At 44.4% G+C, this 24,034-nt stretch overlaps 1 protein-coding gene across 1 annotated transcript in view; it reads right to left on the bottom strand.

Annotated features, from left to right (window-relative positions):
* Nucleotides 1-825: 825 nt before the first annotated feature.
* The window catches only part of LOC141129243 (interleukin-10 receptor subunit beta-like), a 67,158-nt gene continuing 43,949 nt past the window's right edge, over nucleotides 826-24,034 (bottom strand). The window contains exons 6-9 of the mRNA XM_073617153.1: nucleotides 19,583-19,749; nucleotides 12,566-12,716; nucleotides 8,820-8,971; nucleotides 826-8,186 (exon numbers count right to left, since the gene is read on the bottom strand). Of these exons, the coding sequence (XP_073473254.1) occupies nucleotides 8,049-8,186; nucleotides 8,820-8,971; nucleotides 12,566-12,716; nucleotides 19,583-19,749 (608 nt within the window). The 3' untranslated portion in view covers nucleotides 826-8,048. The remainder of the gene's footprint in view (nucleotides 8,187-8,819; nucleotides 8,972-12,565; nucleotides 12,717-19,582; nucleotides 19,750-24,034) is intronic.

Below are 24,034 nucleotides of genomic sequence, written 5' to 3'. Positions count from 1 at the left end.
GAGTTGAACAAACTTTTGGCCTTATTCAATAAAGAGCTCTTATTGTTAAAGTGAACCTGTGCTTTTACCATGCAGAGCAATGCAACACAATCATTTTTTATTCTCCCCATTCCCAAAAGCATTTTTTTTTACCCTAATTGTGCGCCACTCTGTTCTACCATGGCGTGCTAGGAAAAACAACCCTGTGTAAGTCTGTGCTTACTGGCCAAAAATAGAGCCGTGGGTGGCCCTGTCAATACCACCCAGCTCGACAAACTTCAATTAGGGTACCAAAGGAGCCAAGCGGAAAAAATAAGGCCAGGTAGTGACAGCCAATCCGAATACTAAATATATGAATTACTCTTGTTCAGCCTGATTGGCCAAACAAAAGAAGCCTTTAAATATGTGGCCAGCTTTACATAGGGCTTACTATCTCCCTCCATGGGACACCCTTGGAAAATCACCAAGTACTTCCACATAGGTTGAGTTCTCAGCTACTCCATTTTTGGAAGTAGCAGGCATTTCCCATGCCCCAGACAGGCTGAATGGAGCACAGGAAAGGTGAGCATGTGCTACTGGGAGACCAAGCTTTACAGAGAACCTGTGCTGTACAGAAAGCCTGGAATGTGGCTTTATTACACCCCTTAAAGCAAGGGTAGGCAACCTCAGCACTCCAGCTGTGGTGAAACTACAAATCCCATCATGCCTCTGCCTCTAGGAGTCATGCCTGTGATTGTCAGGGTCTTGCAATGTCTCATGGGATTTGTAGTTTCACCACAGCTGGAGGGCCGAGGTTGCCCACCCCTGCACTTAAAGCATTGCCCTGTCTTAAGGAAATCTCCTGTGGTCATCATTGCCCATTTGCCAAACCACATTGAAATACCAGCAGATGACGCCATATTTATACTAGTGATCATCACATTGTTCACCAACTTTTTTGTCCCCTCCCAAGTTTCGTGCATGAACCTTTGCTTAAGCAAGTGGACATTGTGCGGGAGAAGCATTTACAAGACCTAACTGCACAGGCAGAGCCTCCTTCTCTGCGGTCTGGGAGGTGCTATGGGTGAGCAACATTATGAATGCAGAAAAAACTGAAAATGAAGTTGTGTTGGTAACTATTGATTTGAAAGTCCGACTTGATATTTGCATAGAAAGGACAGCACTGCTTATTGCAAATACCAAGGGTGGTAAATAAACAACTTAAATCCCTGGTGAGCCCCATTTTTGCCTTGCTTGAGTTTGCCTCAAGTACACTTTAGGTGCTAACAGTAGCAACCATTAGGAATCCATATTGCATTGATCAGATTGCTTGCAAAGGGGTACTGCTCTTAAGAATTAGAACCTAAAGTGTAGTAATGGCAGCTTTTGAGTGATTACACTTATATTGTGGGTTGCTTGACCTCCATCTTCCCCTGAAAGACTTATACTCAACTGTTCCCCATCCAGCTAGATGTTGTTCATGAAGCTGCAGATCCAGTGAGACAGAAGCAAGGAGCTGCAGACCCCCAAATCCTCTGAGCTGTCCCTGCACACTTGCTGTGTATTCTCTATTCAGTCTAATGAAGATTTCTTACTCCAGAGAATGGAGTACAAACTCCCCATGAGATTGCATGGGAGAGGGCAGGGTGCATGCACAGACCCAGCTCAGAAGATTTGGACAAGGGGCTTTTTGCAGCTTTTTGTTGAGATTATCTCACTGGATTGGGGACAGGTAACTAAGACCTGGGGGGAAGGAGGGGAGCCTACCATGTAAGGGTAATTGAACCAAAGGCCCCCCTCATTACAGTTGAATTACAGGTGAAGTCTCACCATCACATCAGAATTCCCCCTTCAGAGTTCCCTCATCACATCAGAGTCCCCCATCATGTAGTCCCTTTGTCACATCAGAATTCTCCCATCACAAAGTTCCCTTTTTCCATCTGAGCCCTACCTTATGACTCCAGCAGCATGGCAGAGGGTGGGGTGTGGAGCAGGTCTGGATGGAGGTACACTCCTGTCCTCTCCTAAATGTACGGGAACACCCGCCCTGGATTGGCATCATGTATTGCCATTATAATGAATGACATCCGGTGCACCGGCCGTAGAACATCATTGGTTGTTACAGTACGAGCGCCCGGCCAACCCAAACCACAGCAACCTACTACACAGTGCAAAAATTGGGGACAAACTGCATCTTATATTTATGCCACACTGGATAAGCTCAAACGGCACCCTGGTTGAGAAAGATACACCTCTCTATGCACCCGTCATCTAAAAATTCATGAACAAAGCACAGGTTTACTATAGAACAGCTAACGAAGATGAAGAATTGGCTAATTTAATAAGGTAAAGAGCGAGGCAGAAATTGCAATAAACCATAGCAACTAATTCAAATTAAAATCTTTTACAACTAACTATGTTAGAAAGGCCTTGTATTTGCTTAAAGAGGTACAAGTAAACTACAAATGAACATTATAAAATAAACATGAACTTTACAAAAACGTACATCTTCGAACAGACTTGAGTCAGTCCTGCTAACTCTGATTTAGACTTTTATTTTTGCACAACGATTCTACTTTGACTTAAAGTGTTACTAAACCCAGGACCCTGCATTCACTATATCTGGTCTCCCACATTACACAGAACATGGAAATGCAATTATTTTAGTGAATATAAACTGCTAAATACTTTTTCTCATCAGCAGTAAGAGCAGTCTTGTGACTTCTATAAGTGTCTGGTTAAATCTTATAGGAGTTTTTTTTGACTATCCTTTGAGACTGCAGGACCCCTGACCCTCTGTCTGGACAGTGCTTATTGGCCTTGTGCTGATCACATGCACTCTCCCAAGAAAAAAAAAAAAACTCTCTACCAATACACACCAAACTGAGCCTGATTCCATAGACTCTGTGTTAGTCTCCTAATTAATAAAAAAAATAATAAATTATTAGGGGACAGTGAAAGGGTGGGGGTGGGGGGATCAGAGAAGACAACCTTTTTACACAATGTGGAAGATTAACCCCTTAGGTTCCACAATGAGTATAACAAGCATGCTTTACTGCATATACACACTGAGTTTACTGTTGTGGGTTTAGTAACACTTTAAAGTGGATTTCCACTTTTTCAGTCAAATTTAAGAAACTCCCACCATATGTATGTTATGTGTTCCCATTATTAAACATGAATTATTTTTGCAATTTTTTTTTTAAATATTTCTTACCTTTCTAGTTGTTTATTTGGAGCCGTATTATATATAGAAAGTAATAGGGATCCTGCGCATATTGGACTGGTATAATTATTAAATACGGTTTATGATTGCGATGCACCAACTAATTTAATTTTTAGTATAATACACAGGCCTGCAAGTTATTCTGAACAATTTAAAAGTATAATTCGAGAGACAAACTGAGTGGCATTGCGTTAACATGCAATGGATCATCATAAGCCTTTAACCTTTTGTTAAGACTGAAAGAGTGCACATTTAATTTGCAGCTGATAACGCGATCTGCCAGCACAGTACACACAGGATTATTATAGTAAACATTAGCTACCCAGTCCCCTCCTTAATGTTACATAGCAGGGGGAAGCTAGGTAGGAGTTTTAGGTAAGTAAAAAGGTAAGCAGCAGCTGATAAATATTTTTGGAAGTTATGCAAGTGAATGGGAACATATAACAAATATAAAATAGTTGTTATTCTAGTTTGTGTGCAAAAGTCTAAATACATATTAAAGTAGATCTGAGCAATTCAAACTGGACAGCTGATGAAAAATGAATCAACAAGGGTTACCTTCAGTGTCAAAACACAATAGCAAATATAAAGATATAGACAACTGTAAAGGTTGAGCTTTGCCCCACCCTTTCTACCTCCTGGGCTTTGCAGTTGGTTAATGAGGCAACCAATCACATGAAAGGACCAATAAAAAGATGAAAGCAGAAAGGGCCAAGCACAACTATTAAAAAAAAAAAAAAAAAAAAATCAACCGTGCACAGAAATTTTGGGGCACCCTGGAGGTGGACCATTCGGATAGTGGGTTCAACCAACCTATGATGCCTCCTATAGAGTGAACTGGTTAATTCTCATGAAATAGGCAAACTATAGGTTTGCTTTAAGTCAGCTTAAACTACCCTCTATTTTCATTGATACAATCTGGATTTCTGCACAGGTTCCACACTGTGATTCCAGGCAATCCACTGTGCCTTAGCCACACCCCCAATATTCCAAAGAGGAACCTTGGGGGTGTGGCTAAGACACAGTGCATTGTAGCCTGCCAATAGAAATGAGGGCTGTGGCCACATTAACTTTTACTATTAACTTATGAAATTTTTAGCAAAATAAAGTGCCTTGTAATAGTAGGAGTGCTTTGATACCCGTGATACCCGTGAGTATGTCTTCAGTGATAAATAAGAATGAGTTCCCGTTCAGGCCAAACTCGGTTTGGCCCAAACCGACTCAAAACTGTCATATGATAGCAGAATGTGGGCCGATCAACTGCAGCCATGGAGTTCCCTGCCCTGCAGCAATGCTTAACAAGGGGGCTTGTGACATCATTGACCTTATCATAGTCACACAGGGGTTGGTTTAATAAAACTTGAGAGTGGAAAATCTGGTGCAGCCGTGCAAAGTGGTCAATCAGCTTCTAACTTCAATTAAACTTTATCATAAAAAACCAGAGAAGATCCAAATTTTACACTCTCCAGTTTTAGTAAATCAACCCCACAGTCATATTTGGTCAAAGACATTGGCAATAGATAACCATGTGGCCATTTTAGGTTGGCCCAAAACTTTGTGATAAATAAAGCACTATTAATCTGAAATTAAATGTGTTTCTTAAAGCAGAGTTCCACCCAAAAGTGGAACTTCCGCTCATTTGTCTCCTCTCCCCCTCCGGTGCCACAACTGGCACCTTTCGGGGGGGGGGGGGGGGGGGACAGGATACCTGTCTTTGACAGGTATCCTGTTCCCACTTCCGGGAGTCCGGGTTGCGGCCCATGACATGACCCCGGGGCTCCCTCCTCCTCCTCTCCCTGTCGCAGGGCCAGTAGGAGAGAGGAGCGGGGCCTCGTGCATGCGCAGTAGAGTTCCCGGCGTGAAGCCGTAAGGCTACACTGCCAGGTACCTTTACCCGCAATGGAGGCGTCAGCACCCGGCAGCTGATGGAAACATCAGTTGCGGTGCCGACATCGTTGGACTCCAGGACAGGTAAGTGTCCAATTGGTAAAATCCGGCAGCTGCAGTATGTGTAGCTGCTGGCTTTTATTTTTTTTTATTGGGAGGAACACCGCTTTAAAGTGGAAAAAATAAGTTGCGAACAGGCGGAATTTTTAACGCTTTTTAACCTTTACCCTAAAGGTCATGCTGTGCTTAAAAATAGACATTTCTGTGTTTTGTGCCTAGACAAGGATTACGCTTGGCTCTCCCCACCCCATGAGCGCGTGTGAATATATCACAGGTGTTTTTGTTCTGAGAGAGCAGGGCCGGGACAAGGGGCGGGCAGCAGGGGAAGCTGCCCTGGGCACTGTGGTATCGTGGGGGGGGGGGGCGCTGCAAGGAGATTAAAGGGGAAGTGATTTGTGAGGGGGTGTTTGGAGAGTGGCAGGGGGTAAGGACTGCTCTTGGAGAGGAAATTTGGGGTGTGTGCTAAGGGTGATGATTTAGTGGGATTTGTGTTGGGAGAAGAGGATTTGTGCTAAGGGGGGGGGGGTATTTTGGGGGGGTTTGTGCTAGAAGAGGTGATATGGTAGAGGGCAGAGGAGAATTGTGCTAGGAGGGTAAATCTGCTTCTTTTTTGGGAGGGGGAGATTTGTGCAAGTAGAGATGATTGAGGGGTACTTGTGCTAGGTGGAGATTTTTTTTTTTTGAGGGGGGGGGGGTGCTAGGAGGGGGTGGGGGGTCTGTTCTGGCAAGGGGATTTGGAGTGGAGGGGAGAGGATGTGTACTAGGAGTTTTTTTTTTTTTGGGGGGGGGGGGTGATTGTGCAAGTAAGGATGATTGAGTGGTGTTTGTGCTAGGAGGAGACATTTTTGAGAGGAGATGTGTTCTAGGAGGGGGGATCTGTGTTGTCAGGGGGTTTGGAGTGGAGGGGAGAGGATGTGTACTTGGAGGGGAAATTTGATGGGGAGGGGATTTGTGCTAGGATTGGTGATTTTTTTTTGGGGGGGGGGGGTTTACAAGTAGGGATGATTGAAGGGTATTTGTGCTAGAAGGAGAAATTTTTTGAGGGGGGATGTGTGCTAAGAAGAGGGGGGGGGTTCGTGTTGGAAGGGGGTTTGGAGTGGAGGGGAGAGGATGTGTACTAGGAGGGGAAATTTAATGGGTAGAAGATTTGTGCTAGGATTGGTGATTTTTTTTTTTTGGGGGGGGGGGATTGTACAAGTAGGGATGATTGAAGGGTATTTGTGCTAGAAGGAGAATTTTTTTGAAGGGGGATGTGTGCTAAGAAGAGGGGAAGGGGGGTTCGTGTTGGAAGGGGGTTTGGAGTGGAGGGGAGAGGATGTGTACTCTGAGGAGAAATTTGATGGGTAGAGGATTTGTGCCAGGAGTGGTTATTTTTTTATTTTTTTTTGGGAGAGGGCATTTGTGCTGGGGGAGGGCAAAGATTTGTTCTGTCAGAGGAGATTTCAGCAAGGGGGGTTAAGCATGCAGATTAGTGCTCAATTATTTTTTTTTTGGGGGGGGGGATTTTTTCTGAGACATAATACTCATACATTTTGGAGGGAGGGGGGTGAAGTTTGGAATGTCCTCCCTGGGCTCTAGATGGCCTTGTCCTGGCACTGTGAGAGAGCCCTGGCACATCTGCGCATGGACCAGCTTTTCTGGCCATCTGCACACGTGGGGTTTCCCGCGAATGCGCAAAACTGCTGCCAGTGCTGTCCAAAAACGAATGAAAAATCGCCTGCACGTACGTAAATGGGCTGACAGTCTCTGCCAGGACCTGAAGGCCATACTATGTCTCTTTCCTGCCTGTTCATACTATACACTGAGCTGCAAATTACCGAAATTTTGATCTGACCCGGCCAATGAAAACGGCCGGAGGTCGTTACCATGTTAGCGGCCAGCGGGAAAGCCCCAGGACACCATAGAGCTGGACAGAAGGTGAGTATAGTTCTGCTTTGATTTCTTTTCTTTTCTGTTTCAAATAATTTTGTTTGTACTCTCCAGACAAAAAAATGCCTAGTGATAGCTGGGTGTCTCTTATTAATTATAGTAATAAACAGACAAGCTTTCTATGTCAATCTTTTTTCTTCTTTTTTTTTTAACTTTGTTGAAATGTCATAGTGACAATGCATTCGTGCCTATGCGTCGCATCCGATCTGCGGTGCAAAAATGGACACCGAATTCTGGTGAGCTCCAGTGCAAGGCACCGCAACCCACCTAGAGACAGCATAGCAATGTGAACAACAACAGACAACTGTACGTTGTGAAATATACTAGTGTGAAATGTTTTTAAATTGTAGTGACTAAACCATGTGACTACGCTTCCTCTGACCCCCTTTTTCATTCATAGCTCAGATTATTTACTAAAAAAAAATCACATCGGTGAGCTGAGGGGGAACGTGTCTTATTATAGGTGTGTTGCAGTGCTATTCATTCCTAATAGCACCCAAACACACATGTGTTGCAGTGGACCACAATACATAGTAATCTATTACCATGCATTGTGCTGCATTTTACAAAAAAAACGCGTTAGGCAGCCAATTAAAATGAATGGGTTGCCCTAAAGCAATGCGCAGTAACACGTGCAAGAATGTGCATCAACGTACATGCGTTGTTACATTGCAAAGATATGACCTTAGCCTTACTGTCAATGAGCATGCAAACACTTGACAGTTACTGCACCCGGGGGACCGAACTCAGTCTTGTACTGAGTAATATTTGTGCACCATTGCTAACCTGTTTAAACATCGATAGAGTACTAGAGTTCTTATTCCAGGCAATGGCTTACTAAGTAGTATATTCAGGGGATGGACAGCCAGGAAATGAACAACTTCCTTGAACAATTTCCAGGAACTTGTCAATGGCCTCATTGATATTTCTGTTATTACAGGTAAACTGCAGGGGAGGGTATAAAAAATAGTGTTCTATGCGTTTTTCTTTAGGCAGTTTCATTGGTCTCTTCCTTTGTCTCTTCATTCTCCTCTGATAGAAATGTCAGCGGTTCACAGGACTCCCCACATTCTTCTAAAGGCTGTGGTGGCAGCGTTGGGGTGTTATTGAACGGATTGTTTAAAAACTGCAGGGAAATAAAAAAAACATTTCACTTTATCCACAAAAACTGATCACATACACCACTGCAAAGGACCTGCTACACCACTGTACTGCAGGGACACTAGATAGATAATTTGATTTCAAATAGATAGATAGATAGATAGATAGATAGATAGATAGATAATTTGATTTCAAATGTATAGATAGATAGATAGATAATTTGATTTCAAATGTATAGATAGATAGATAAATTAGATAGATAGATAGATAGATAAATTTGATAGATTAGATAGATAGATAGATAATTTGATTTCAAATGGATAGATAGATAGATAGATAGAATTTTCTGATTTCAAAGGTTCAGGAAAAAAGAGAAAAAGAGAGAGAAGTAAAAGCTATCTAGATAGATAGAAAGAAAGAGAGAGGTGAACAGTCAGATAGATGATAGACGGATTGACATATAGAGATATAGGTAGAATCCACAATTCCATAAGAAAGAGCAAGAGAAAAAGAGAGAGACAGAATGAGAATAGATAGATAGATTAGATTAGATAGATCTCTGATTTCACAGGCTATTTAGAAGGTGGCTGGTAATTTGCATACAACTGCACAGAAAATGAACACACAACTTGTGTCTCCTCTGCAGTGAAATACTGACCTCTTTCATATGTTCAGGGATGGAATATGACGGGAACGATCTCCATCTCTTGTACGCTGTGAAACCGAAGTAGCAAAGTCCAAGGAATGCAGTCATTGTAAATAACATTGTTATGAGGAAAACACCAGCGATCTGCCACCACGGGATCCTCCCTGTAATTCATATGCAGTATAAGTATACGTCATATATCCAGTAGAATCATTTCACTTAGACCCCTTTCACACGGAGGAGCTTTTCAGGCATTTTAGCGCTAAAAATAGCGCCTGTGGAGCGCCATTTTTTGGGGGGGTTCCTTTTTTTTTGCGTCTCCTCCTTCTCGGCGGCCAATACGATCGCTTTTCCTCTCGGCCAGTCGGGTCTCAGGACCCACTTCACTTCCTGATTGACCGGGAGGAGAATCAGGAAGACAATAGCACATTTTAATTCGCTATTGTCACACAACTGGGTGAGAGGGTCCTGGGATGAGAGCAGAGAGGGACCCCTTGGATGAGAGCAGAGAGGGACCCCTTGGATGAGAGCAGAGAGGGACCCCTTGGATGAGAGCAGAGAGGGACCCCTGGGATGACTGCAGAGAGGGACCCCTGGGATGACAGCAGAGAGGGACCCCTGGGATGACAGCAGAGAGGGACCCCTGGGATGACAGCAGAGAGGGACCCCTGGGATGAGTGCAGAGAGGGACCCCTTGGATGACAGCAGAGAGGGGCTCTTGGGATGAGTGCATAGAGGGGGTCCTGGGATGAGAGCAGAGAGGGGATCCTGGGATGAGAGCAGAGAGGGGATCCTGGGATGAGAGCAGAGAGGGGATCCTGGGATGAGAGCAGAGAGGGGGTCCTGGGATGACAGCAGAGAGGGGGTCCTGGGATGAGAGCAGAGAGGGGGTCCTGGGATGAGAGCAGAGAGGGGGTCCTGGGATGAGAGCAGAGAGGGGGTCCTGGGATGAGAGCAGAGAGGGACCCCTTGGATGCGAGCAGAGAGGGACCCCTTGGATGAGAGCAGAGAGTGAGTCCTGGGATGAGAGCAGAGAGGTGGTCCTGGGATGAGAGCAGAGAGGTGGTCCTGGGATGAGAGCAGAGAAGGGGGTCCTGGGATGAGAGCAGAGAGGGACCCCTTGGATGAGAGCAGAGAGGGACCCCTTGGATGAGAGCAGAGAGGGACCCCTTGGATGAGAGCAGAGAGGGGGTCCTGGGATGAGAACAGAGAGGAGTCCTGGGATGAAAGCAGAGGGGGGACCCTGGGATGAGAGCAGAGAGGGACCCCTTGGATGAGAGCAGAGAGGGACCCCTTGGATGAGAGCAGAGAGGGACCCCTTGGATGAGAGCAGAGAGGGGGTCCTGGGATGAGAACAGAGAGGGGGTCCTGGGATGAGAGCAGAGAAGGTGACCCTGGGATGAGAGCAGAGAAGGGGGTCCTGGGATGAGAGCAGAGAGGGACCCCTTGGATGAGAGCAGAGAGGTGGTCCTGGGATGAGAACAGAGAGGGGGTCCTGGGATGAGAGCAGAGAAGGTGACCCTGGAATGAGAGCAGAGAGGGGGTCCTGGGATGAGAGCAGAGAGGGGGTCCTGGGATGAGAACAGAGAGGAGTCCTGGGATGAAAGCAGAGGGGGGACCCTGGGATGAGAGCAGAGAGGGACCCCTTGGATGAGAGCAGAGAGGGACCCCTTGGATGAGAGCAGAGAGGGACCCCTTGGATGAGAGCAGAGAGGGGGTCCTGGGATGAGAACAGAGAGGGGGTCCTGGGATGAGAGCAGAGAAGGTGACCCTGGGATGAGAGCAGAGAAGGGGGTCCTGGGATGAGAGCAGAGAGGGACCCCTTGGATGAGAGCAGAGAGGGACCCCTTGGATGAGAGCAGAGAGGTGGTCCTGGGATGAGAACAGAGAGGGGGTCCTGGGATGAGAGCAGAGAAGGTGACCCTGGAATGAGAGCAGAGAGGGGGTCCTGGGATGAGAGCAGAGAGGGCCCCTTTGGATGAGAGCAGAGAGGGACCCCTTGGATGAGAGCAGAGAGGGGGTCCTGGGATGAGAGCAGAGAGGGGGTCCTGGGATGAGAGCAGAGAAGGTGACCCTGGGATGAGAGCAGAGAAGGGGGTCCTGGGATGAGAACAGAGAGGAGTCCTGGTATGACTGTCAAGTGGCATCTCTTTGATTTGGGGGAGGGGGGGTGGATTTGAAATCCACCACACCACCCCACCTTCCAGTACAAGTGCTCTTGCCTTCAAAAACACCTCCCCAGCACATATTCTCTTACCCCCCCATCACTTCTCCATGTGTGCATCCTGCCCCCCCCCCCTTCCCCCCCATGCACAAACTGTACACAGGCCTCAGATAACCAGTACGGCTCTTGCAGTTAACTCCTCCCCGGCTCCTCCTCCTGTCTGTATACATCGGAGCCGAGAAGGAGGATCCTCTGTGAGCTCTCTCTATGTGATATACAGCTGTCAGTGTGGAGAGATGCCGGTGTCGGCTGCTACACAGGGACGATCGCTGTGTGGGGGAGCCTGGGCACCCTGCAAGAAATGTGGGGAAGGTTACCGGAGCTCAGTGCTGGAACCTTGGAACGAAGGTACTCTCATGGGGCCCTCTACTGGCCCCGGGCCCTAGGGCAGTGCCCTAATGGTCAGCCGCCCCTGGTGACAACTCTACTCCACCATAAATGCAGTGAGTGAGCGTTGTCACCCTAGGTTAGCAAGTGTGCTACTAACAAGAACACAAGGTGAAAAGCTTAAAGAAAGAATATTAATGAAGCCGCCTGATTGAAGGGCCGGTAGGCTGCAATATATAACATTTTGTTATATTATATTATATTATTGTTTTAGATAAGGCTGCAAAGTTCACTCTGCAGCATTATCTCTAACAATATTAACATCCCTGTTCAGGTATCTGTGGACTACAGAATATTTTTACCTTACAATATGGAAACGAGGAAAGGACAAGGCGTTCTTTAGTCCTAACACACTTCCTAGGGTGACAACTAGACTCCACCATAGTTACATAGTTACATTGTTACATAGTTAGTAAGGTTGAATAAAGACACCAGTCCATCCAGTTCAACCTGAGTGAGTGTGTGTGCGTGTCTACAATTGTCCCCATCCCACCATAGATACAGTGAGTGAGCATTGCCACCCTAGCACAGGTAGTGTGTTACTGGCAAGATCACAAAGTGAAAAGAGAAGAAAGAAAAGAAAGAAACCTAATGAATCTGCCTCAAGTTTAAAAGCCTTAAATTAAACCTCCTGGGATCTTTATGCCATGATGTACTGGTGTGCCCTGCATATTAAAGTGGTTGTAAACCCACTTTTTGGACTTCTACCTATAGGTAAGCCTAGAATAAGGCTTACCTATAGGCAGTGGAAATATCTCCTAAACGTGCGCCGTTTAGGAGATATTTCACTTGTAGTCCGCCGGAAATTCCAACGGTGGGCCAGAAGATGGACGCTGCCCACACAGGGGACATCGCTGGATTCTTTTGAAGGTAAGTGGCACGTAATGGGCTAGTATGCGATGCGATTTGCAGGCTGCATCAGCGAGCAAAAGAGGAAGTAAAACCCATCAGGGTTTACTTCCTCTTTGACACATAATGGCAAACATGCCTGCCTAGCGTTCCCTTCGAGCGCTGCAGTGTAAGCGCTTTCAGTTGTCACGGGTGCTTCCATCTTCTCCCGATCTTTCTTCCGGGTTTGGCCTCGGATTTTCTTTTGCATACAATGTTATGTTTAAGTTATAACAGTAATAATAAGAGTAATATTTACCATCAGAAGTCGTTTTCTCACAGATTGTTGGGCTGAACTGTCCTTCCTTCTCATATTCAGGCATATAAGCTTGTACTTTCAGGCAGTAGTTGGTCCATTTCTCCAGCCCAGTCAATGTTTTTGTACTTTGTGAAGTGTTTACAGCCAGGACCTGGAAAGGATGAAGATTTTTAAAGTAAGCTCCTTCCAGAATGGAAAAGGACATACACTGGTAACTGAGTGCTGAGGGGTAACCTACATGACCAGGGTACTGGGTGCTGGGAGGATAACATAAATGAGGACTGGGCACTGAAGAGCTAATGCACATTGGCTGAGGACTGGGCACTGAGGGGCTAACACATAAGTGCGGAGGAGGGGTTAATGGTTATTTGCTGGAGACTGGTCACTGAGGGGTTCATGCACACATAATGAAAGGTTCATGCACATGGGAGACTGGGGGGAAACACTTCTTCTGTGGTGGCTGATTACTAGGAGGTGCATGCACGTGCACTGCAGACTGCTCACTGATAGGTCAATGTGGAAGTAAAGGCCTACTTTAAAGTTTATGTAAACCCAATGTCATCCTTTCTAAACTATTGCCATAGGGGTTATCTATAAGGATATACATGCCTCCTGCATGTATCTTCACCTGTCAAATGTCTCCCCTCTGTCTGTTATGAGACCCGAAATACTGCAGATTCTGTGGGTGGGTCTGTTGTCTGGAGCTCGGTGGGTGGAGTTGTGATGTCAGTAGATTCCCCGCCCACCTCTACACTCCCCTTGTCAATATGCATTTTCTCCTATGTATTTCTTACACTGAACTTCTGCTATGATCTCTAACATCCAGTGAAAAGACAGGAAAGTCACCACATGACTTCAGTATTCAAATCATGGTGAGGTGTGGAACAGCCAATCCTTGCAGAGCTGCTGAAGAAAGGAGTGGGGGTGGGAATTAAAAAATAATGCATGTGTCTTAGGCTAGTGCACAAGATATGTAAATCACCTGTCACTCACAGCAAGGGGGAGGATTTGACAAAGTTTTTCTCAGTTTGTCAAGATTTATCTCACTGAACAATAAAAGAGGATTGCTCAGAGATGGATTAACTCTGTGTGGCAAGACTGGGCTCAAATGATAGGAAATATTATACTCTACAGTATGATATATATATATATATAAAAAAAAAAAACTCGGGTTTACATCCACTTTAAGTGGTGTTAAAAACATTCCCCCCCCCCATCTTCCTACCTATGCTGCATAGGCTCTATAAAAGAGAGCAGTGGAAATACCTTATCTGTTATCTACTCCAATGTTTTCATGTGATAAAGAAAAGCTCCTGCTCCCCTGTGTCAGAAAGTGGTGACTGTAGGGGACGGGAGGGAGACCTGACAATAGGGGGGTAATGGGAGTTGGTTGGTATTGTCATAGCTCAGTGAATTCACAGCCATTGTCAAATCCTCCTTGACAAAGGGGAGCTGGAGATCCTTGACCACAACGGAGAGGATAAAAGAAAAGATATTGCCTTTGAGGACTTTAAAGGCTATGCAGCGTACAGCGCCTTGAAAAAGTATTCATACTCCTTGAAACGTTCCACATTTTCTCATGTTACAACCAAAAATGTAAATGTATTTTATTGGGATTTTCTGTGGTAGACCAACGCAAAGTGGCACATAATTGTGAAGTGGAAGGAAAATAAATGTTTTTCAATTTTTCTTACAAATAAACGTCTGAAAAGTGTGGCGTGCATTTGTATTCAGCCCATTTACTCTAGTACCCCTAACTAAAATCTTATTAGTAATTAGTAAATAAAGTCCACATGTGTGTAATTTAATCTCAGTATAAATACAGCTGTTCTGTGAAGCCTTTAGAGGCCTGTTCGAGAACCTTAGTAAACAAACAGCATCATGAAGGCCAAGGAACACACCAGACAGGTCAGGGGTAAGTTGTGGAGAAGATTAAAGCAGGGTTAGGTTATAAAAGAATATCCGAAGCTTTGGAACATCTCACGGAGCACTGTTCAATCCATCATCTGAAAATGGAAAGAGTATGGCACAACCGTAAACCTACCAAGACATGGCCGCCCACCTAAACTGACAGGCCAGCCAAGGAGAGCATTAATCAGAGAAGCAACCAAGAGGCCCATGGTAACTCTGGAGGATCTGCAGAGATATACAGTTCAGGTGGGAGAATCTGTCCCCAGGACAACTATTAGTCAAATACAGGTGTGTTTTTGTTGTATTTTTTGGTCAAATACAGGGCAATCTGATGACGCGTACACACGACCGGACTTTCCGGCAGAAAAGGTCCGTCGGATATTCCGATCGTGTGTGCGCTTCATCTGACTTTTTCTTTCTAAAATTCTGACGGACCTAGAAATAGAACATGTTTCAAATCTTTCCGACGGACTCAGTTCCTATCGGGAAACCCGCTCATCTGTATGCTAGTCCGACGGACCAAGAATGACGCAAAGGGCAGCTATTGGCTACTGGCTATTGAACTACCTTTTCTAGTCCCGTCATACGTCATCACGTTCTAAACAAACGGACTTTGGTGTGATCGTGCGTAGGCAAGTCCGTTTACGTGGAACTCCATTGGAACTCCGTCAGAAAGACCATTGTAGTTCAGTCCGACGAGAAGTCCGGTCGTGTATACGCGGCATAAGAAGAAAGCCTGTTAGAGTCTGCAAAAGATCTGAGACTGGGGCAGAGGTTCACCTTCCAGCAGGACAACAACCCTAAACATACAGCCAGAGCTACAATGGAATGGTTTAGAATAAAGCATATTCATGTGTTAGAATGGCCCAGTCACAGTCCAGACCTAAATCCAATTGAGAATCTGTGGCAAAACTTGAAAATTGCTGTTTACAGATGCTCTCCATCCAATCTGACAAAGCTTGAGATATTTTACAAAGAAGAATGGGCAAAAATGTCACTCTCTAGATGTGCAAAGCTGGTAGAGACATCCCCAAAAAGAAATGCAGCTGTAATTGCAGTGAAAGGTTGTTCTACAAAGTACTAATTCAGGGGGGCTGACTACAAATGTACGCCACACTTTTCAGATGTTTATTTGTAAAAAAATATATAAAAACATTTTTCATTTTCCTTCCACTCCACAATTATGTGCCACTTTGTGTTGGTCTATCACAGGGGTCTCCGAACTTTCTAAACAAAGGGCCAGTTTACTGTCCTTCAGACTTGAGGGGGGCCGGACTGTGGCCATTGAGAGTAGAAATTGTCCTGACGTTCGTGGGAATAAACAATGCATCTTTTCGTGTCCATGGGAGGAATACTGCCCATCATTGGTATCAAGAATAGTGCTCCATCGTTGGTGTCAATGGGAGGAATAGTGCCCCATCGTTGGTGTCAATGGGAGGAATAGTGCCCCATTGTTGGTGTTAGTTGGAGGAATAGTGCCCAATCATTGGTATCAGTGGGAAGAATGGTGCTCCATCATTGGTGTCAGTGGGAGAAATGATGTCCCATCATTGGTATCAGTGGGAGGAATAGTGCCCCATCATTGGTATCAGTGGAAGTAATAGTGTCTTGTTGTTGATGTCAGTAGCAAGAATTATGCCCCGTTGTTGGTGACAGTCGGAGAAATAGTGTCTTGTATCAGTGGGAAGAAAAGTGCTCCAAGGGCCGGATAAAGGCGAGCAAAGGGCAGTTTGGAGACCACTGGTCTATCACATAAAATCCCAATAAAATTTACGTTTTTTTGTTGTAACATGACAAAATGTGGAAAATGTCAAGGGGTATGAATACTTTTTTAAGGCACTGTAGGTAGGAGGAGGGGGAGGGAATGTTTTAATGCCACTTATAGTAAGCTTTTATTTCCACTTTAATACTTACACTCTGCTGGTGTGAAACTGGCTAGAGAGGTTTGTGTAGTAGAGGGCCATCTTACTGCTGGTATGGATAATGGGGAGTGATGTGTATGTGTGTTGGGGGCAGGATACAAGTTAGTGACCGATGAGTGTCCTTACACACACAAACATAATCCTAGACTGGGAAACTTTATTTTTGATACACACATTGGTCTTTCTCATGTATCCCTCCTCCAGCACACACACATTGTTCTTTCCCTTACATCCCTCCTCAGCACACACTCGTTGGTCTTTCTCCTGTATCCTTCCTCCAGCACACACACATTGGGGGTTATTTACGAAAGGCAAATCCACTTTGCACTACAAGTGCACTTGGAAGTGCAGTCGCTGTAGATCTGAGGGGGACATGCAAGGAAAATAAAAAACAGCATTTGGCGCTTGCACATGATTGGATGATAAAATCAGCAGAGCTTCCCCTCATTTCAGATCTACCCCTCAGAGTGCACTTGTAGTGCAAAGTGGATTTTCCTTTTCGTAAATAACCCCCATTGTCCTTTCCCTTGCATCCCTCCTCAGCGCACACTCATTGGTCTTTCTCCTGTATCCCTCCTCCAGCATACACACTCATTGGTCTTTCCCTTGTACTCTTCCTCCAGCACACACACTCATTGGTCTTTCCCCTGTATTCTTCCTTCAGCACACACACACTCATAGGTCTTTCTCCTGTTTCCCTCCTCCAGCACACATTGGTCTTTGCTCTGTATCTCTCCTCTAGCACACACTCATTGGTCTTTCTCCTGTATCCCTCCTCCAGCACACACACTTATTTGTCTTTCCTCTGTATCTCTCCTCTAGCACACACTAATTTTTTATTTTTTTTTAAAGCCCATGGTGTGTGAATCACACTCAAAAACTTGGTGCCAAAAAAATGTGCCCACACATAAAGAGTGAAACACAAAAAGTGCAACGGGTGTACACAAGCCCTCTAAAATCAGAAGGCCTTGCCCTGATCCCCCGGGGAGTTAGGCTCCAGACGGGGCATGGGGTACTTACACTTGGTCCTTCTGGCCGAAACCAGAAGGACCCCATTCTCTGCAGGGTCTGCCGAAACAGACCCATCCAAGTACTAGGTGGGGCTCCCCCGAGGGGAGACCCCATGAGAGAGGGTGAACTAAGCCAGAAGGCCATGTCTGCCCCCTCCCAAGACTTTCATGGCAGGCCCGAGGACCTGCACCCTACCAGTCACACGTGCAAAATCGTGTACAAACATAAAAATACAAAAAGTGACAAACAAAGAAGGAAGTGGAGAGGAGAGTGAAAAGTGGTCATTGTGTGAAACAATGACCAGGCCCTCCGGCCTCTAGCACACACTCATTGGTCTTTCTCCTGTATCCCTCCTCCAGCACACACACTCATTGGTCTTTCTCCTATATCCCTCCTCCAGCACACACACATTGGTCTTTCCCTTGTATATCTCCTCCAGCACGGACACATTGGCCTTTCTTCTGCATCCTTCTCCAACACACAGACATATTGGTACACCTCCTCCTGCATACAAACATTGGTTTTCTCCTGTATCCCTCCTCCAGCACACAGACACTCATTGATCTTTCTCCTGTATACCTCCTCCTGCACACACACACACACACACACACACACACACACACACACACACACACACACACACATAGGTTTTCTCCCTGTATCCCTCACACTATGAGTATGTATTAGGGCCTGCAAAAGCAGATGGTTTATAGAATGTACTGATCTTTACTTTTTGCCTTTCCTCTTCACTCTGTTTAAAGCGGTTGTATAGCCCGCTTTGTGATTTTTACCTACAGGTAAGCCTGTAATAAGGCTTACCTGTAGGTAAAATGAATATCTCCTAAACCTACACCGTTAAAGCGATATTCACCCCGCATGCAGCCACTGATGTCAGGGGCGCATGCGCTCTGAAGGTCCGGCGTATAGTGCTGGAACTTCAGAGCTGCTTGCCAGAACCGTAGGCTCCATGCGCGCAAGTGCAGGAGTGACGTCATTGAGGCTGCGGCCACTTACAGTGCTGGAGCCCGTGAACCCGGAAGTAACGCCGGGGGAACATGTCAGCCCCCTCAGCGGTGACCGGGTGACGCTGCAGGGGCTTTGTTCTAAGGTAAGTATTCCATAATGAGCTAGTATGCAGTGCATACTAGCTCATTATGCCTTTGTCTTACAGGTTTTTTTTATTTACTTTGGCCATACAACTGCTTTAAGAGCTATGCCCACCTGAAGAAACTTTCAACACTTTCAAAATGCTTCTGGAACATTCAGTGATCCTTAGCTATTAGTACTACATGCATACAATGTATGCATATGTATTAATTGTTAATCACTACTAATTGATCATGGGTGATTATGGGAGCGATACTCGCTCTAGCATATATCCACTGTGTGCATGTAAGATCAGTTTAAGATCAGTTAGAGCCCTTTTGCACTGTGGGGGCCTCGGCGGTAAAGCGCCTCTAGTTTGAGCGGTGATTTACAGTAGTCTTAGAGGCGCTTTTTGGCCGCTAGCGGGGCGCTTTTAGCCTCCACTAGCGGCCAAACAAAGGGTTAAAAGCGCCCGCAAAGCACCGCTTTGCAGGCGCTTTGGCGGCGCTGCCCATTGATTTCAATGGGCAGGGGTGCTTTAGGAGCGGTGTATACACCGCTCCCAAAGTGCCTCAAAGAAGCTGCTTGCAGGCCTTTTTTTGACGTCCTGCCAGCGCAGCGCCCCAATGTGAAAACACTCTGGCTTTCACACTGGGATTGCAGATGAGGCGTTTTTCAGGCGCTTTACAGGCGCTAGTTAAAGTGCCTAAAAAACGCATCCAGCGTGAAAGGGGTCTTAGTGGTTTGCTTTTATTATTCAATTTCATTTAATATGAACAGGTGGCCAATACATGGTAGATGCATCTTAAATGCATGGCAAATGCCCTTGTACACTAGAATAAAGTGATTAAAGATAAAACTCCTATGGAAGCAATAAAAAAATTAAGTGCCAACTTAGTATCTCAGTGCAGTCACTTCAACTAAAAAACCATTGAAACACTAAATTAGATAAAGGCATAAACACCTAAATCATCTAGACACACCTAGACCTAAGACAATTAATGTGTACAGTAGCCCTTGGTCAGTTATACACAGGGTGCTTCCAAGCATGCAGTTGCCCTTCTGTGTTATTTATAAAAATTCTTACTTGAAAAGGGTCTTCATCTTTCCAGTACAATATTTTGTAAAAGCGTTCACCATATTTCTCCTTTATGGTGTCTTGTTTGCTATCAGACTCAACAAAAGGACCAGACATACTGATGTCCAGGTGGCCAGACCTGGAGAAAACGAGGACCTCTGGTGGACCAATCACCGCTAGAGAAGAAAAAAGAACAAGAGTTATACAATAAAGTAGTACAATTTAACATAGACTACTTTGTTTACAAAAACTTAAAAATACAGCTGATCTGGGTTCCCTGAGACAGTGGTCCTAATTTTTGGGTCACCCAATCTCAAGTACCCACCCACTTGCCAGTACTAAGTAAAAAGTGTATCTAATGCACTTTTTTTTTTTGTTTGGTTTTTTGTTTTGGATAGAATGTGGAAGGGTTTGGACATCTGGCGTATTATTGTTGTCTGTGTCCCCTCTCTTTGATCATGATTACCATTGTTTCCAATTCAGAATTTTATAGAAAAAACACAATTTTAGAGCTGTCACAGGACAAGGAGATGAGGGAAAATCCTCCAACGAGAAAATCATCCAAGTATCCAAAACTGAAAAACGAAATACTTTACATACACTTTAACTGTGTAAATGGAAATGTGTGATAGATAAAGCAGTTTCTGAGTTGCACAGATTTTTTTCTTGGTTATCAACTAGCCAGAGTCTAGTCATCAGATTTTGGCACAAATATGGTGCAGGGGTGAGTGTTTGGAAGGAGAACATGGCAGTCATTGGTGCAATGGATATGCTGATTTCATGTTAAAGAAGAGATCAGAGCATGGAGCAAACCAGGTTGAGTGTGGCACCTTAGCTAAAGTATTAGGGGCATTCCCCTTCATTCCCATTCATCTAAAGGGAGCTTGTGAGCTCTTGCAAGAAGATGGAGTCCTGTAGACTTTGGTCAACATTTGCAAGAGGTTCGCTACCACTTTTAAGTTTGAGCATGGGACACACTCTCTGGTGTGCAAAGAGTAGACAATATGTACAGTAACTGTTGTGCCTGGTCTCTTAGCAGCGGCACTGAGGTGGAGATACTATGTAGGCAAATATGAAGGACTGATAAAAAGAACCAAGCCTAGTAATTCCCTTTAAGCTTGGAACTTGTGGGCCCATGCCTAGGCAGCAGGGTAAGAGGGCAGTACCAATTTCAAGAGATTGTTATTATTTTGTTTATCTCTTCTAGTCACCTTCTTAAGAAAAATATTAAATAGCAGGAACCTTCATTGTGAAGAAACCATTCATAGTACTGCTGGGGCCAGCACAATAATGTCTGGCCACGGAAAAAAAGACCCCAGTCTACCTGACACATAGTCCAGTTTGCAGACAGGGTCTGCTCAATGCACGAGACAATTCCAAGATGGGGTCTACTTATTACTAGAAGAGATAAACAAAATAATAACAATCTGAGTAACAAAAAACCTGAGTTGGTTAGGTAGTGGCAGTTTTGGAGGAACAGGGATGGTAATGGTCTCCACTGGCTGTTAACAGACAGATAATTCATCCATGACTGATATTACATTTTTTCCTGAGGCTTTTTATTGGAAGAAATGTTTTCTTCATTGGAGAGCAGCCCCCATGATTTTAGAGTTTTGAAGCCGTCTTCGATCGTGTAGATTGAGTAGGATGTGTTATTTCTTTCAATAATCTGTTTAGTGGTTATTGCATAAGCCAATTCGAAGATAGGGTCTGCTGGATACAGTGCCTTGAAAAAAGTATGCATACCCCTTTAAATGTTCCACATTTTGTCATGTTGTAAAACGAAGGATTCGCCCTGGGACTTTAAATATAGTGGGTACCGTTTCTGCCAGTAAACATAACAGTAGTAAATACAGTATATGGTTTATTCAAGTAAAATTGTTTACATGCATAGATAACACCAACAGTTGCCAAAAAAAGATATATAAACAAGAAATATTGGTACATGGATGTAATAGCAGTCATAGTACACGGGCATCATACTACCCGACTAGGTTCGCGAGATCCAGCTCGCTCTTCAGGGGTGGATGTGTGTAACATTGTATCTAAAATAAAAAAGTATATAGTTGGCAAAATGGCACAGTATTAGTTATAAAGGCACAGGGTAGGAGGGGTTATGGGTCCCCCACCTTCTACCCTGTGCCTTTATAACTAATACTGTGCCATTTTGCCAACTATATACTTTTTTATCTTAGGTACAATGTTACAAACATCCACCCCTGAAGAGCGAGCTGGATCTCGCGAAACTAGTCGGGTAGTATGATGCCCGTGTACTATGACTGCTATTACATCCATGTACCAATACTTCTTGTTTATATATCTTTTTTTTGGCAACTGTTGGTGTTATCTATGCATGTAAACAATTTTACTTGAATAAACCATATACTGTATTTACTACTGTTATGTTTACTGGCGGAAATGGTACCCACTTCATTTAAAGTCGCAGGGCGAATCCTTCGTTTTACTATATGTTATAGGGATGGAAGTGTGTTACTGGGGACAACCAGACCTTTCTCTTCTTTCTTCACATTTTGTCATGTTACCACCAAAATTGTAAATGTATTTTATTGGGATTTTATGTGATAGACCAACACAAAGTGGCACATAATTGTGAAGTGAAAGGAAAATGATAAATGGTTTTCATTTTTTTTTACAAATAAATATCTAAAAAGTGTGGCGTGCATTTGTATTCATCCCCTTTTACTCTGATACCCCTAACTAAAACTAATTGGTAAAGTGAGTCCACCTGTGTGTCATTTAATCTCAGTATAAATACAGCTGTTCTGTGAAGCCCTCGGAGGTTTGTTAGAGAACCTTAATGAACAAACTGCATCATGAAGGCCAAGTAGCACACCAGACAGGTCAGGGAAAAAGTTGTGGAGAAGTTTAAAACAGGGTTAGGTTATAAAAAATATCCCAAGGGGGCGTGGCCGTCGGTGGAACTTAATGGCTGCTTACTGATAGAGCTCCTGCTCTCTGAGATTCCTTGAAGCGACTAACGGCGACATCCAGCGTGCCAGAGGACACAGCAACACCCTGGAAGGTACAGAGAACCTTACCCTCTCCCTGGGGGAAGCATAAATAGCGGGAAAAAACCCACAAATTAAGGGTTTTCACAGCCTGGCCAGATCTTCTAGGAAGGAAGATGGCGCTGACCCAGGCAGCTCGTTCTGTGGGGAGAGAGACACAACAGGCTCAGCTCCAGCAGCATCAAGCTGATTTCAGAGGAGCAAGTAAGTGATTTTTAACATTGACTGTGACTCTGTTGTTGCTAATAATCCTTATGAGGAAAAGCTGGATTTCTTCCAAACCTCTGGCAAAGCAATCACTGACACTGATAGGGGCAATTCAGCATGACATGAAGGCATTTATGCAAAAATCCAAAATGGAAATAGACAAACTGGGAGAAAGAGTAGATTACATAGAAAACAGAATGACTGATTTTACTGAAGCTCACAACAAACTAGTGGATGACTATTTTGTACTTAAAGATGAAGTTAAGCAACTAAAACTCAAAGTCGCAGAACTCGAAGATAGGTCTAGACACAACAACATCAAATTTCGCGGCATTCCAGAAAACGTCAAAAATAATGACCTGAAAAAATTCTTGCAAAAAATGATTACAGATTTCATCAACACACTACCAAGTCAAGAGTTAGTGATTCATAGAGCTCACAGGTTGTCGAAACCACCCCACATACCAGAAAAATTACCAAGAGATGTGATCGCCAAGATCAATTTTTTCAACGTGAAAGATATGTTGATGCAATATGCAAGACATCACACACCACTTCCAGATCCCTATGCAGGGATAATCTTGTACTCTGTCCTTTCTCAGGCAACCATCCTACCGAGGAAAAATCTGAACTCTATCACCAAAATACTGCGCAACCATTGGATAATATACAGATGGGGCTTCCCCACTAAACTGATTATAGAAAGAAATAAAACATCCTACTCAATCTACATCAGTGGTTATCAACCCTGTCCTCAGGGCCCAATAACAGGCCAGGTTTGCAAGATAACTGAAATACATCACAGATGATATTATTTGCTGCTCAGTGATTGCAGTATTCTAGTCTGCATCTCCCCAAGGTAATATATAAAACCTGGCCTGTTAATGGGTCCTGAGGACAGGGTTGATGACCACTGATCTACATGATCGAAGACGGCCTCAAAACTCTAAAATCGTGGGGGCTGTTTCCCCATTAAGAAAACATTTTTTCCAATAAAAACCCTCAGGAAAAAATGAAATCTCAATGGAATATCAGTCGTGGATGAATTATCTGTCTGTTAACTGCCAGTGGAGACCATTACCATTAGAGCTGCACGATTCTGGCTAAAATGAGAATCACAATTTTTTTGCTTAGAAGATAGATCACGATTCTCGCGGCGTAACATCATCTTTCACATTAAAACAAAAAAATTGGGCTAACTTTACTGTTTCGTTTTGTTTTTTTT

This window comes from Aquarana catesbeiana, linkage group LG02 (genome assembly GCF_042186555.1).
Source record: "Aquarana catesbeiana isolate 2022-GZ linkage group LG02, ASM4218655v1, whole genome shotgun sequence".
In the NCBI taxonomy this organism is placed as follows: domain Eukaryota; kingdom Metazoa; phylum Chordata; class Amphibia; order Anura; family Ranidae; genus Aquarana; species Aquarana catesbeiana.
Note: the sequence above shows the minus strand (reverse complement) of the source record. Positions and strands in the feature narration are given on the sequence as shown.